The following is a 15,138-nucleotide window of genomic DNA, read 5'->3' as shown; positions in this document are numbered from 1 at the left end:
TCTGAAATCAATAAATACATTGGAAAAAAGAGTCCCTGGACAGAGTCACTTGTTCCCTAGAACTCCCAAGCGGCTGCTAATTCTTGAAGCAATGAAGGAGAAGCCGGCAGACGCCACGTCAAACTCGCATGATGTGGAGCAGAAAACCCCGAATGCTGCCTGCCTCGGCCACTTTACAACCCCAGACCCAAAACCTATGTGACCTCAACTTCCCAGGCGCTTCCAGTGACCTTTGGCTCTTTCTTGAGGGCGTGGGGATGAGTACAGTTGTAATCAGTAGGTACAGATATTTTTACTTTTCCCCCCTCTTTCTTTCCCTGTGTTTTACTGCAGAGAGTCCGTGTAGCTTCGTGGGTGAGCTTTAAGACTGTGGGAGCAGGCTGCCTGGGGGTGATTCCCAGGTTCTCTCCGGCTGTGTGACTCTGGGAAAGTTCCTTTATCTCTCTGGGTCTTTGTTTTCTCACCTGTAAAACCCTGGTGATCGTTCCTGCCTCATTGGGCTGACGTGAGGACCGAATGAGTTAGCAGGTGGGCTGCACACAGGAGGGGCCGGACCATGGCCGAGGCAGCTGTGCCCCAGCCAGGAACTCAGAGGCCACCCTGCGTGCTTTCCCTTGCTCCGCCCCGGGATCCGGGATCCGAGAGATGGCCAGTCCTGTTACACCCGCGGCGTCTTTCTCCCTCATCTCTGCCTGCACCTCCTTCGTCCATCATCCCCACCAGCTCGCTCTCCTAGCTGGTCTGCCCTCTTTCCTCTGGCACATAGCTTATCACCATAGTGATTTCATTGCCTTCAGATAAACACCCAGAAGTGGGGTTGCTGGGCTGTTTCATTTTTCATTTGTTTGAGGACCCTTCATACTGTTTCCCGTCGCGGCTGCACCCATTTACATTCCCACCAGCAGCGCACAAGGGCTCCCTTTTCTCCACATCCTCGCTCGCCGGCCCGTATCTCGTGTCTTTTTGATAACAGGTGTCCTAACAAGTGCAAGGTGATCCCTCCCGTGGCTTTGATTTGCATGTCCCTGGCGCCCAGTGGTGTGGAGCACCTTTTCATGTCCCTGTTGGCCATTTGCATGTCTTCTTTGGAAAAAGAGTCTATTCAGTTCCTCTGCCCACTTTTTAATCGGAATTTTTTTTTTTTTTTTGCTATTGAGTTGTGTGAGTTCTTTATATATTTTGAATATTAATCCCTTATCGGATATAAGCCTTGCAAATACTTTCTCCCAGTCCCTGGGTTGACTTCTCCTTTTGTTGATGGCTTCCTTGGCTGTGCAGAAGCTTTTTAGATGGGCGTAGTTCAATGTTCTTTTTAATAAAGGCCCCCGAAATCTGTCTACCCTCCCCCTCACCTCTCATGGGGTCCCCCGGGCTCCGGCACCTGTCTCACAGGCCTTCTCACGCGTTGGGCATGTCAGCATCCCTTCCCCCGTCAGGCCTCGCTCAGTGCTGCCTGGCGAACTTTCTCATGCTTCTCTCTTTGCCGTGCTTGTCCCGGCGGCAATGCCACCTGCGTTGGTGTTATGTTTTTTATTGGCACCGGCATCAGGGCTCTTTTGGTGACAGAAAGTAGAAAACAAGCTAACTTAAGCTAAAAGTGCATATCTTGTGTCATTAACTGAACAAGAGGCGTAGGCAGCCTCTCCCGCTCCGAGTCCAGTAAATGGGCCCTGGTGAGAGTATTTACACTCCGGAAATTGGCAGCGCAAAAGTAGCCGTAGACGCTACATGAGCAAGTAGTGGTGGCTGTTCCAATACAGACTCTCTTTTGGATCCTGAAATTTTAGTTTTCTTTCCTTTCATGTTTCATGACATGTTATTCTTCTTTTGATTTTTTTTTCCAACCATTAACCTTTTGTACTCGGATGTCGAGTGTGACTCGACACGGTTAGCATTAGAATAAAGGAATCGAGAAAAAAGCAAGCGAGTGCAAAGGGTTTTAAAAATGTGAAAACCATGATGGAAAACAGTATAGAGGTTCCTAAAAAAATTAAAAATACCATAGGGCCCAGCAATTCCACTTCTGGGTATAGATGCAAAAGAAATGAAAACAAGCCATCAACAAGACACCCTTTTACTGCAGCATTAGTCACAACAGCGGGACATGGGAACCGCCCGGGTGCAGCAGCGGATGAGTGGATACGGAAGATGGGGCGCACATACAGTGGAATATTACTCAGCCACGACAAAGAAGGGAACCCTGCCGTTGGTGACAGGGATGGGTTTTGAGGGCACTGTGCTACGTGAGTAAGTCAGGCAAAGACAGCTGCGACCTGGTAGCACTTGTAGGTGGAATCTAAAAAAGCTGACCTCGCAGAGAGCGCAAGGCGTCCGGTGCCCACCGGGGGCTGGGGCGGGGGAACTGGGGAGAGGTTGTAGGACACACACTGGCAACCAGGAGGAACGTAAGTCTTGGAGACCTAATGCACAGCACAGTGATTACAGTCAACAAGGTTGAGTATAAACTTCCAAGTTGCTGAGAGTCTGGATGTTAACTGTTCTCCCCACAGAAAAGCCATGATACTTGTGCGGCAGGATGGAGGTGTCGGCTGAGGCTGTGGTGGTAATCCTATAGCAATGTAGGGATGTATCAGAGCAACGCATTGGTGTACACAACGTTAACCATACACAGTGTTTTGTCAGTTATATCTCAATTAAAAATGGCAAAACCCGTTCTTACTTGTGGACCACACAGGAAATGGCCCCACTGTGGTTGGCCGACCCCTGTCCTGGGCTGACCTGGCAGGTCTTATCGCTCTAGGGATGGAAGGGACAGAGGGAGAACAGGAACTCATTGCCTCAACACTGACTTCTGTTGGGCGTCCATCGCGAGTCGGTGGTGTTGACACCCAAGCTTTGTCACGAAGGAAGGCGGTTTCCTCACTTCTTGTAGCTTCTATTAATGAGCACGTGCAGGACTGGCTGGCTTCATCCTGTCACCGAAGGGCTTGACAAGAAGCGGCAGTGTTCCCTTCCAGCACAGCGGTCAGTGAGGAGAGAGGGACCGAGGCCAGAGGGAGCAGGGGATGAGAGCTCGTGTCCTGACGTAGCTCTTCCAGACCCAAGCCCCCGAGGGGGCAGCTCAGCGCTGGGGAACCGGGTGAATGGGAGCCTGCACTGGAGAAAGCGAGGCTGCCCTTGGCGCCAGGGGCCTGGGGTACGGACAGGAAGCAGGACACACTCCTGCCGCCACTCTAACGCGAAGGAGCCAGCAGCAGGCCTGAGCAGTGGCGTGTTGGAACCAGCTGGTCCTGGCCAGCTGATGTCACCAATGGGCCGCGGAGGGAGCATTTGCACTGAGAGCATCCCTGGTCCATTTTCCTTTCTGGAGAGCCTGCTGTCAAGCATTTACCGGCACTCCTCTGGATGGCTCTCGGGTGGCATGTTGAGTGACAGAACCTGCGTACAGGCGTGCACCTGTGATTCCCCGTACAGGAAGCTCAGGAGCAGGCACATCGTCCCTGGGGGCAGAGGTTGGAGCAGGGGTACCGGGGATGCGGGAGGTTGGCTCTGGCCGAGGGCTGGAGGTGTTGTGTGTCAGTGCTGTCTGGTGCAGTCACTCGTCACATGTAGCCATGTGGATTTAGATGTGACACTCGGTTCCCTGGTGCAGAACTGGTGCCCAGACTTCTAAATGAGGAGGCTTTTGTCTTATTGGTCGGGGGGGGGGGGGGGGCGGGAAGAAGGGGACACTGATATTCACAATGAACCTACTTCTTCTTTTTCTTTTTTTTCAATCCTCACCTGAGGATATTTTTCCATTGTTTTTAAAGAGAATGGAAGAGAGAGGGAAAGACAGAGAGAAACATCGATGTGAGAGAAACACATTGATTGGTTGCCTCCTGCACACACCCTGACCAGGGCCCGGGCCAGGGAGGAGCCTGCAACGGCGGTCTTGCCCTTGACCAGAATCGAACCCGGGACCCTTCAGTCCACAGGCCGACGCTCTATCCACGGAGCCACATGGGCTAGGGCTGCACTGAATCTACTTCTGTTAACGAGCAGTCTGAGGGGTCAGTCTGGGTTCTTGGTTGTAAGCACAGAGACTCATTCTAACTGGTTTGAGTGTGAAAGGGTTCTGGATCGCCAGGAAGGCTGCAGAGTGTGCTTGGAGCCCACACAGTGGGAGGCCAGAGGACAGGCTTGGTGAGGCACCAGTGAGAGGCACACAGCAGCCCCCTGGTTCCCTCTCTCTAGCCGCCACATGCCATTCTCGCCACCCCCCTCGTTCCACGTGGAGACGCCTTTCTCTCCGGCCCCTGCTTAGGCACCTGTGTGTCTGACTGTGAACAGAGTCCCACGGCAGGACCCCAGCTTCAAGGGAAGTAATTGTCAGCCTCCCACGGCCGGGGCTGGTCGGCCGGAGGGATGACAAACGGCCCTGCAGCCCCCTCTGGCATTTCCCTCCGCTGTTTCCAAAGCAGAGTCTCCGCTGCCTGCTGAACGGAGCCTCTGGCTCATGTTCCCGGGGAAGAAATGGACAGCGGCTTACCCAGGACCGACCCAGCCGCACCCTTGCCTGTGCTCTAGGGCCTGCCCTTTGGACGTAATGCGTCCGCATGGTGCCTCTTGCAGCCCCTGCCCGTCCTGAGGAGAAGCATATGCACGTGCAGCCTGGGGAGCAAGTAGTTCCTGACCCAGCAGAAAACCCCCTACGGCACCTGCTCCAGAGTTGCCGCTTCCGGTTTCTTTTTCTTTTTTTCTTTTTTTAATATATATTTTTATTGATTTCAGAGAGGAAGGGAGAGGGAGAGAGAGAGAAACATCATTGATGAGAGAGAATCATTGATCAGCTGCCTCCTGCACGCCCCCTACTGGGGATCAAGCCCGCAACCTGGGCATGTGCCCTTGACCGGAATCAAACCTGGGACCCTTCAGTCCACAGGCCGGTGCTCTATCCACTGAGCCACACCAGGTAGGGCCCACTTTTGGTTTCTTTATCCCCGAGAGGAGAAGCTCCCAGGCTCCGTGACCAGGACAGAGGAACTATCTCCTGCAAGACTTGGACTCCATGTAGACTCTCCATCCACAAAAGAGAGAGCTCTGAGCTCCGTGCCTCCGAAGACCCTTGCAGCTCACACCAATGTTTCGGGTTTGCTGCTGCTGCGTTTTGTAATCTTCCCGGGGTCCCTCCAGGATGTAGGTGTTGACACCAAGGATCGCTGAGAGCCAGAAGACTTTGCAGTTGACCTCATTTCCATTTCTATTGAAATGTCTGCTGACTCAGCAATTCCACTTCTGCATATACACCCAAGAGAACTGAATGCAGGGACATGAGCAGGAGTTGGCACACCACGGTCCTAGCAGCGATAGTCACAATAGCCAAATGGTGGAAACAACCCACGTGGCTATGTCTGGATGAATGGGTAAACAAGATGCAGTCTATCTGTACAGTGGAATATTACTCAGCCATCCAAAGGAAGGGGATTCTGATGTGTGTGCCACAATGTGGACCGACTTTGAGGACATTGCGCTCAGTGAAAGAAGCCAGTCATTATGTTTCCACTTGTATGAGGCACCTGGAGAAGTCAAATTCATAGATACAGAAGGAGAAGGGTGGGTTCCAGGGGCTGGGGGAGGGGGGTGGGGAGTGAGTGTTTAATGGGGACAGAGTCTCAGCTTGGGAAGATGAGAGAGTTCCCGAGACGAGGGTGGTGGTGGTTGCACCAAGTGTGAATGTGCTGAAGGCCACTGAACTGTACAATGAACAGTGGTTAAAGGGGTGCATTTTATGTTATGTATATTTTACCATAATAATAATTTGAAAATGTCTGCTTGCTCAGAGCCCAGTGTCTTCAAAGACTTTTGGCAGAACTAAAGCCAAGCAACATGTCAGAACATCCCATCAGCTCACTTGTTCATTGATAACTGTAATCAGGACAGAGGAAAGCACCCAGCCAACCCTCTCCCCCATCTACACTAATAAAAGAGAAAGATGCAAATTGACCATACCTTCGCGACGCCCACCAGCCAATCAGGAGTGAGTATGCAAATTAACCCAACAAAGATGGCAGGTTGATTTGCATATGCAGGCGCAGAGCAGCTGGGGGTGGGATGCTTGCGCGGTGCCAGCAGCCAGGGGAAGGAAGGCCCATTCTTTTTTATTATTATTATTAATATATTTATTTAAACCGGCTAGGGCTTGGAAGACCCATTCTTACACGAATCTTTGTGCATCGGGCCTCTAGTTCTTACATAAACGGGCCGGGAGACCAGACCCTCTGACTCCGCTCAGATACCCTAAAGTCGCACAGCATGTCTTGTTCCTAAACAAGTCAGCTGATGGCTCCAGCTTCCTTCTGAACATAGACACCTCCTCCCCCAGATTTTTTAAAAAATATATTCTTATTGATTTTAGAGAGGAAGGGAGAGGGAGAGAGAGATAGAAACATCAATGATGTGAGAGAATCATTGATCGGCTGCCTCCTGCATGCCCCCCACTGGGGATCGAGCCAGCAACCCAGGCATGTGCCCTTGACCGGAATTAAACACAGGACCCTTTAGTCCACAGGCCAACGCTCTATTCACTGAGCCACACCAGCTAGGGCTCCCCCAGATTTTAATGAAGACACGACGAATGGGATAGCATCTCCACGCGTCTGTACCTTGCTCACAAACAGTGCCCAAGAACAAGGTCCAACAGCTATCGGCCATCACTGAATAGAACAATCTTTGAAGTAAAATTTGAAGAGAATACATGGACGATAGCCAACCATCCCACCCAAAAATAAAACACCCCACTCTCCTAAGCCGATTCAATTATCTCTCTTAAAAAAGCGCTTTTTTTAACACCTCCCAGCAGGCAGCAGACTCAGCTGGTGAGGATAGCAGTGCATAAGCAAGCAGCCAGGGCCCAGGTGGAAACTAAAACACGGACTGGCTCGGCCAGGAGCAGCCGGCCCTGGCGCCGAGCTTGGCAACGTTTAGCAATGGGTATTACCCTTCTGGTCCCGTCGGGAGCGTTCCCCACCCTGTAAAGCATATTGAAAGAACCCTTCGTGATCCTCTCGTTGCAAAGCCACGCCGCGGACAGCGTCTCTGTGCGCGACACGATGGTGTTCTGAGTGGAATCCGTGAGATCCAGCAGCTCAAGCGCACGAAGAATAAGCATGCGGTGAAGAGAAGGCCTCCCTTTCGCCTCTAAACTAACTCAGGTTCATTATGAAAACGTGAGAAAATACAAAAAACAATAACAACATTAAAAAAACAACAACCCAAAGCGTCAAAAAAGAAAAGGAAAAACAAAACAAAACAAAGGAAGACACATCCAGAGCCTCCCGCTCAGAGCGCCGCGGTAGTATCCTGATGGCTGGCGGTGTCCTTCTATTCCTTGTGAATGTGTAAGAACGTGAACATGGGGTCCAGCTTAGTGTGTGACATGGCATTTCCCCTGGACCTGGTCACTCCTGGCCTGGTCACCTGCAGGACTCCCTGCCCTACCTGTGGAGGCCTCTGGCTGGAATCTCTCCCGCCAGGCCCTTCCCTAACTCCTCCGGCCTTACCCCCAGGGATTTTCCCCTCTGTTTCTCTCTCCTTTGGAGTTTCTGTGCTCGGGCCTGCAGGACCTTCACGCCCTTCTGGGGACCCAGCAGCCAGCCCCACTGGACCCCAATTCCCTGGCCAGACTGTCGTCAGCCGGGGCAGCATCCTCTGCAGACAGCTGCCGCTCACCACCGGCCTCATGAGGCCCGGATCTGCCTTGAAATGACTTGTTGGACGTGTAAAGGAATTGGCCACCGGTTTTCCCTGTGAGAATCATGGTTCCCATTCTGCCGGAGAAAGTCACAGGTGGTTGTTCAAAGGAGTCCAGGCCGTGGTGGAGCCACACCCCTGGGAACACGGCCCCCGCGGAGGAGGCCGGGGCTGTTTCCAGGGGTGCCAGGAGAGGTCCCACACTCTGAGCCCGACTCCTCGCAGGGCCAGGAAAGTCCCGCTTCTCCTCGGAAGGGCTCGGTGAGGTCTTCTGTCTTCTCAAGACCTAGGACAGGCCTGTGTCAGTCCTTGACGCCCAGGTCCCCCTGCCCCATCTCCCGCGCCACCTGACCTGGGTGAGCCTTACCCGCTCCCAGGTGGCAGCCGTGGCCCTTGTCACGGAGAGGTGAGCAGGTGGGACAGACCCGGTCTCCCCCGAGAGGAAACGGGCGTGGAGAGGGAAACCACTTGGGCCCAGGGTTGGAAGGTCCGAGTTGGAAGGTCAGCCTCCTCTGACCTTCCTGCTGCCAATCAAATGCTGCCCCGCCCCCGGTCATCCTGGCAGGGGGGGGGGGGGGCGGGCAATGATGCATCTGTAGGTGGGCGCAGTGCCCACCCGGCGGGTGCTCTGGGAGTAATGGGGCAGCCAGCACACTGGCAGTGTCTGCAGGTCACCGGCCCGGCCCGGTCCGCATCCTGAGCACAGTCTGGAACTGCGTGTGGTTTGTTCCCGACAACCTGAGCGAGGGACACGCACCTTCGTCCCCCTGGAAGGGCTGTGGCTCGGGGCTGCAGCCGGGTGTGCAAGGAACAGTGAAAACGCCCATTTCTAATGAGATCTGGTGATTAAAAGCAGCCACACCTCCCTCTGCCATAAAATAATAAACCCATTGAGGAGCCACACGTTGTTCTGGCTGAGCCTGTCGGCAGATGGTGGAACCGCCCCAAACCGCTCCGGGCACCCGCAGGTGGGGCACAGGGAGGTGCAGGAAGTCCCTGGGCCTCCCTGGCTCGGCCCGCAGCTGGGGTGGGGGTGAGGGGTGCTGCTGGGAAGGCCCAGCTTCCTGCTGGGCACTGAGCCCCCATAGGACCAGGCATCAGCCAAACAGTGACCCTGGCTTGTTGGGGTGGCCTTGACCCCGGTTCTGAGCAGTTGGATCTGGAGGAGTCGCTTCCTCACTCACTGGCTTTGGGGTCACACGAAGCGTTTGTTTCCCTGGCGTTTGGGGGCAGACGGAAAAGAAAAGGAAAGTTCCTATTTCCAGCTGTTCCCACGGGGCCACCATGGCCACCTGGGACGGGACAGGTGGCATTGCTGGAGGGTCTCCCTGGGCCTCCCTCCGGAACCCCCCTCTGGCCCAGTGCCAAGGCGGGGCCCGCGGGCGGCGTTGCACGAGCCGGTGGGTGAGGGTGAGCCCACAGGCCCCTGCCTGCCCTTTCCAGCCGCGCTGGGCCCACGTGCCAGCCCCACCCTGGTGACGCTCCCGCCTGCACGGGCAGGCCGCCTGGCACCCGCCACCCGCCTCCCCAGCTGCCGGCGGGACCGACGGGAGAGGGTGCGCTGGAAGCCGGCCTGGGTTTTGGGGGCCTGGGGCGAGCATCTCGTGATGGCAGGTACGCCGAGCCGGGCAGGACTCTGCACAGCAGTCTGGGCTCCGCCTGGCACAGAATGCCACTCCTGAGAGCTGGTTCACTCCGGTGCCCTGACCGGGGCCGGCACTCCACAGCCACCTCCTAGGTTTGCGGAAGTCACCAAATGATTGGTGAGGAGCAGAGGTGACGGGACGTGCATCCCGCCCAGACACACGCTGCAGACTGTGCGGGGGACCTCAGTCAGGCACACAGGCATCACCCACCTGGGTCCCGGCAGGCCAGGAGCCCACGGCCGCGCACGGTGGCCGCCTGCGAGCCCGCGGGTGCCAGCACCTCCAGGCGGGGGAAGTGGTGGGAACTCCGCGGGCAGGGCTCCCCTCCTGGGCCTTCCATTCTGACGCCGGATAGGCAGAGGGAAACGCTGGGGGGACGGGGACATCGAGGAGGGGCCGGTCAGGGTGGGTGCCAGGAGGCCCCTCTGGGGATATCAGAACCTAAGGGAGCGACGGGCAGAGAGGGGGGTGCAATCCAGGCCCGGGGACCAGCGTGCAGGGGCCCTGAGGAGGGAGCGGCGTGGAGTGTGTGAGGAGCGGCCGGGAGCCCTACTCCAGGGAAAGGCGGGTACACAGAGGGAGGAGATGACAGTCTGCGGGACAGTGTCACTGTGTGAACTGTGTGTCTGCCCTGCAGCCAAAAATGGAAATGACGCTCTCCCCACCCCACTGCAGGGGAGAAATGGGAGGAATCAGGACCCAACCCAGCCGTCCTCCATGTCATCCCCAAGCCCCGTGTCTACACCACACGCGGGGCCTGAACCTGCCATGCTCGCGGGGCATACCCGACCCCATGGACTATACCAGACTCTTCCCTTTCCCCATTAAGACTTGCCTGTCCAGGGTCCTGCTATCAGGCAGGGATGGCCTCCACTTTGAAACATCCGAGAGAAAACATTAAAACCCGTGCTCTTCCCTTTATCCCTTTATTACACTACCTCCTGTTCATCCGTGGGATTGCCACTTACGTGTCACCTCCTCCGAGAAGCCTTCCTGGATCCCTAAACAGGGCTGGGTCAGGCTGGGTTGCGCACACGCTCTTCACAACCTCCCACTATCACAACAGCACATTCACAGTTAATTGCGTCAGAGGCGGCGTGATTCCTGTGCCCGACGAGCACAAGCGCCAGGAGGGAGGACTCCATCCGTCTTGTCCGTCACGGCATCGCCAGGGCCCAGCGCAGCGATCGACATAAAACTGACGCCCGATGGACGCCCGCGGGCCTGGTCCGGGAGCAGCTCCCGGGGAGCTGGCCGCCCGTTTGGAGTGGCCACGGGTCTTTGCAGAAGCTGGAAGGAGCTGAGGTGGCTGTGAGCATCTGACCCTGGAGAGGCTGAGCAGGGCTGAGCCGTCGCTGGAGAGCTCTGGTCAGGCCCCGAAGAGCTGGGCACGTGGGCTCAGGGCATAAGCAGCCACTGAGGGGGCTGGGCAGTGGGGAGGTCACCAGGTCCCCCCCCCCCCCCCCCCCGGGGAACTGTGCGCTAGGATGTCGCAGCGGCTGGCGCCTTTTGGGACTTGAAAGGACGCCCCAGAGGGCGTATCTGGCCTCCAGTCTTCAGAGTGGAGGCGACCTTCCATTTCGAGATTCCTATCACGGGCTTTCTCAGTAAGGAAGGGACTCAGCTGCTGGGCGGGCCAAAGGGAAGAAATGCAAGTGTTCATTCCAGGAGGAGATTCTGTCTTTCACAATGGAAAAAAATGTACTTTATTGAGCAACTACTGCCTGCAGGGTAGTGTTGGTGTCCCCACCTCCGCTCTTCTCCCTGTCCCCACCTCTGTCCCCAGTAGAAGGCAGCTCTAATAGGGCCTCTCCCCTGAGGGGCACTCATTTTGGCCTGTACACTTTGATCTCATTCAGCTTTTTAAAAAAAATATATTTTTATTGATTTCAGAGAGGAAGGAAGAGGGAGAGAGAGAGAGAGACAGAAACATCCATGATGAGAGAGAATCATGGATCGGCAGCCTCCTGCAAGTCCCCCACTGGGGATCGCTCTATCCACTGAGCCAAACCAGCTAGGGCCTCTCTCAGTTTTGATGCTGACATTTAGCAGAGACTCTGGAGCCAGCCTGCCTGCGTTTGGGTCCTACCTGTGCCACGTGACCTTGCCAAAGTACTTAACTCTCTTGTTTCTCAATTTCCTCCTCTGTAAAATGGGAACCGTAGCTTAAGCCAGTCACAAAAAGCCACATATTGTATAATTCCATTTATAGGAAATGTCCATGTTAGGTAAGTCCATAGAGACAAAAAATAGGTGAGTGGTTGACAGGGACTAGGGGAGAGGTGAAGTGGGGAGGGACTGGTAATAGGTATAGAGCAGTGGTCGGCAGACTCATTAGTCAACAGAGTGGCAAACCGCGGCTCGCGAGCCGCATGTGGCTCACGAGCCGCAGTTTGCTGACCACTGGTATAGAGTTTCTTTTAGGAACGATGAAACTATTTTAGAATTAGGTGAAGCTTAAAGAGTTATGACTTACAAAGTGCCTGACAGGTAGAAAGTGATTTTTAAGTCATTGTCAAATAAAACTCACCTCCAGATGAAGGTGTACACACCAATAAGCTTGGAAAAATATATTCATAATACAATTTTGAAGTGCAATCTCATTGCTGAATCTCATTGTCTGTTGTGCGCTTTTTATAAATCCTGTAATTATGTTGTGGATAGCATCGTTATATTGCAACATAAATTATGTAGTGTATTAAAAGTGTTCATTCATTACACTTACTTCAGCATGTATTTAGCCTTCAGCATTTCTTAATTCTATTCATTCATTCACTCACTCATTCATTCATTCATTCATTCATTCATACTTTTGCCATATAGGTATGCCTCTAAAATGGGAGATGCCTCAGGGCTCTGAAATGCACCTGGTGCGCTGTCCTTGACTCAGACAGTTTTAGACAGAGGATCCAGAAGACAACAAAAGGTGAGGTTTAATACAAAGGCATTTAGAAGGCGAGACAGGATGAGGTATGTGACCTTTGTTCGATTGGCAGAGAACCAGGGAGAGTCTGGCTTTCAGTCTGCGTGGTCTCCTAATTTGCCAAAGGCCGAAGTGAAGTAAAGCGACAACCACGAGAAAGATTCGGGGCAGCAAGGGGCAGTCATCAGGCCCTGTGGAGGGTCCCCTAGGCAAGACCACTGGTGTGCGGGGAAAAGAGCCCTGATTGGAGCTGTTGGCCAATTTCCATGGTGTAAAGACTCACACCACGGCTTACTTCAGGCTACAGACATGATACAACTGAAGCTGGAGTTGGGAAGAGGTGTGCAGTAGCCTAGTATAACACAGTATTTCTGTTAGACAGCTGCAACAGATGTGCATAACCTCAAAGCACAGACAACAGTAACACGCGGGACAATACCTCCCACCATCACAGTTTGGGATTTAATCCCACATTTGTACCCAAGGTTATTTTCTGACTCCCAGGTGAAACGAGACAAAGCCGGCAGGTTTTCGTTTGTTTTCTACATTCTGGGAGTCTTCAGGAGAAGCACGGGGCAAAGGTGTGAGTGGCCAGGTGGGTGGTGGGGTAAAGGTTGCCATTAGACAACCTCTGAGGAATGTGCACCTCAACCCTTGTTCTGTGAAGTGGAAAAAAAAAAAAGTTTTCTCCAAGAACCTTTGGGCTTGCTCAGATGATAAGGAAACCTGCTTTGTGATCCTGGGCTGACGTGCTGCTGTTGGGGTGCACTCTCCTCAGGATGAACTGCAGGCCAGCTCAGCGGCTCCTCCGGCCCCGGGCGAGGGCGTTCCCTGGCTTCCTGGGACCCCACATCCGTCCTGATAGCTGTCGAAGCACCCCAGGGCGATTGCGTCTCTTTCCTAGACCTTCGCCTTCCTTCCCGTTCCCACGTGGAGATCAGCAGATAGCCAGGGAGCTGTCACTCAGCATTTCACATGCCAGCTAGTGTTTGTTTTCTTAGGTGTTTATTGGCTCACCTTGATCATTTGACACCTATTCTCTGGGCACATATTGTGTGTCCAGCGCTGGGTCAGCACCACAGAGAGGGGGCACGTAGGATGGGCGTCGGAGGATTTGGAGAATTGGGGAGGCTCCCCTGCGGGTTGGTAGAGCCCATCTGATAAGATTCAGATCAGTTCCTCTCAGGCACAAACTGGACTACAGGTATTTTCCAGAAAAGCCCAACTTTTGCCCAACCTCTAGGCCTCCCATGATTTTGCTCCTTCCGTCTGGAAAATGCTTTCTCTACCCTTTCCCCCTGTTGGCTGGACCTTGTCCTTGGGTGGGGAGAGGTTGGACCTGGGAGCTGCTCCCAGGAATAGGCCAGGCACCCTTCCTTTAGAGAACGCCTACTCTGAGCCAGCCCCCGGGGGGCCCCAGCGGACATGGGCACAGTTCTTGTCCTCAGGGAGCTTACAGTCACGGGAACAATAAATATGGCATCTGGGAGAGCAATCTGTCCAGGGCCGGGGCGGGGCCTTAGGAGACATTAGTCATTTCTCCTGGGATTGGGGAGTGGCCTTCTCTGATGACGCCAACCTTCAGGTGAGTGCTGACGGATGAAAGGGAGTGTGCCAGGTGGCCAAGATGGGACAGGAAGGGCACTCTTGGCAAAGGGAGTGGCTCGAGCTCAGGATCTGAGTCAGGGGGTGTGAGGGAAGAGGGATGCTATTCTTGTTGAGCTGAAATAAAAAGCCAAAAGCTCCTTGGTGGCTGATAGGATGTGTAGGTCAACCTTAAGGAGAAGAGCCTGGAACGGCTCCGACAAGTAAAAAAAGGCCGAAGGCAAAACATGTTTTAAAATAGGGAGGGGAAAATTCAGGATGGATTCTGGATGCTTTTTATTGTCTTTATGCTTTCCTGTGTTTTCAAATTTAAACTAGTTGCCGGTATTACCTGCTGCCCACGCACTTCTCGGTCTGCAGGGGGCGCACCCGCAGACACACGCTCTCTGGCAGGTTAGTGGGCGGGGCCTCCTGTGCCCTGTGGAGCTGACCATTGGCTAGCTGGGCTGTCCGTCACGGCCTCCCGCCCCCGCTCTACGTCACATGACGCAGCCCATCATGGCGGCGGGAGCGCGGCTGCCGGGGCCCGGGGTTCCGCAGGGCTGCTGCCGTTGCTGCTGTTGAGAGGCGGCGGCGGCGGCGGCGGCGAGGCGGGCAGGCGGGCGGGCGGGAAGGATGGTGGTTCTGTGGCCGGAGCGGCGGGTGCGGACCGGGAGCCGGGCTGAGGTTTGGCCGAAGCGACGTGCGCTCCGGAGCCGCCAGCGCGGTGCCGCGGAGGCAGCGTAAGGGAGGCAGGAGCGACTGACGGACGGACGGACGGACGGAAGGCAACCCGAGCGCCGGCCCCGGGCCGTGCCGTGGGCGAGATGCCGGGGCCACCGGCGTTGCTGCTGCTGCTGCTGCTGCTCCTGGCCGCCGGCGGTGCCCGGGCCGTGCCACTTCCGCAAACAGGTGCAGGTGAGCGGCCCGCGGCGGCCACGGGGCTGCGGGGACCGGGTGCGGGGGCCGGGCTGCGGGGCCGCCGAGACCCGGAGGAGGCGGCAGGCCGGGCCGGCCTCGGCGCCGAGGACTCGGAGGGCCCGCCGGGCCGGGAGGCCCGGGGAAGCGAGCGGGGAGGGAGGCTTGTGCCGCCGGCGCGGGCTGCCTCCCCGGGGCCGAAGCGGGGGCGAGGCGATGCGGTCGGGGCTGGGCGGGCGGCGAAGGGGGGCAGCGCCGACCCCCCCCCCCCCGGGCGGACTGCGGTGCTGGCCCCAGACCTGTTGCCTGAAGGTCCTCGACCCGCATCCCTTCCTGGCAGCTCCGCTTCCCTTTCCAGACGCCGCCTGCCCCTGA

General features: G+C 55.5%; 1 protein-coding gene across 2 annotated transcripts in view; it reads left to right on the top strand.

Moving 5' to 3' along the window:
• The first annotated feature begins 14,402 nt into the window (after positions 1 to 14,402).
• LMTK2 (lemur tyrosine kinase 2) overlaps positions 14,403 to 15,138 on the top strand; it is a 65,696-nt gene continuing 64,960 nt past the window's right edge. The window contains exon 1 of one of the 2 annotated variants that reach the window (XM_079771960.1): positions 14,403 to 14,757. In XM_079771960.1, coding sequence (XP_079628086.1) covers positions 14,673 to 14,757 — 85 coding nt within the window. In that variant the 5' untranslated portion in view covers positions 14,403 to 14,672. Of the gene's footprint in view, positions 14,764 to 15,138 lie in introns of both variants that reach the window. The other variant, XM_079771959.1, reaches the window with a different exon arrangement.

This window comes from Cnephaeus nilssonii (assembly GCF_951640355.1).
Source record: "Cnephaeus nilssonii genome assembly, chromosome: 5".
Lineage (NCBI taxonomy): Eukaryota > Metazoa > Chordata > Mammalia > Chiroptera > Vespertilionidae > Cnephaeus > Cnephaeus nilssonii.
The sequence above is the reverse complement of the archived record's forward strand: the minus strand, read 5'-3'. Positions and strand labels throughout refer to the sequence as shown.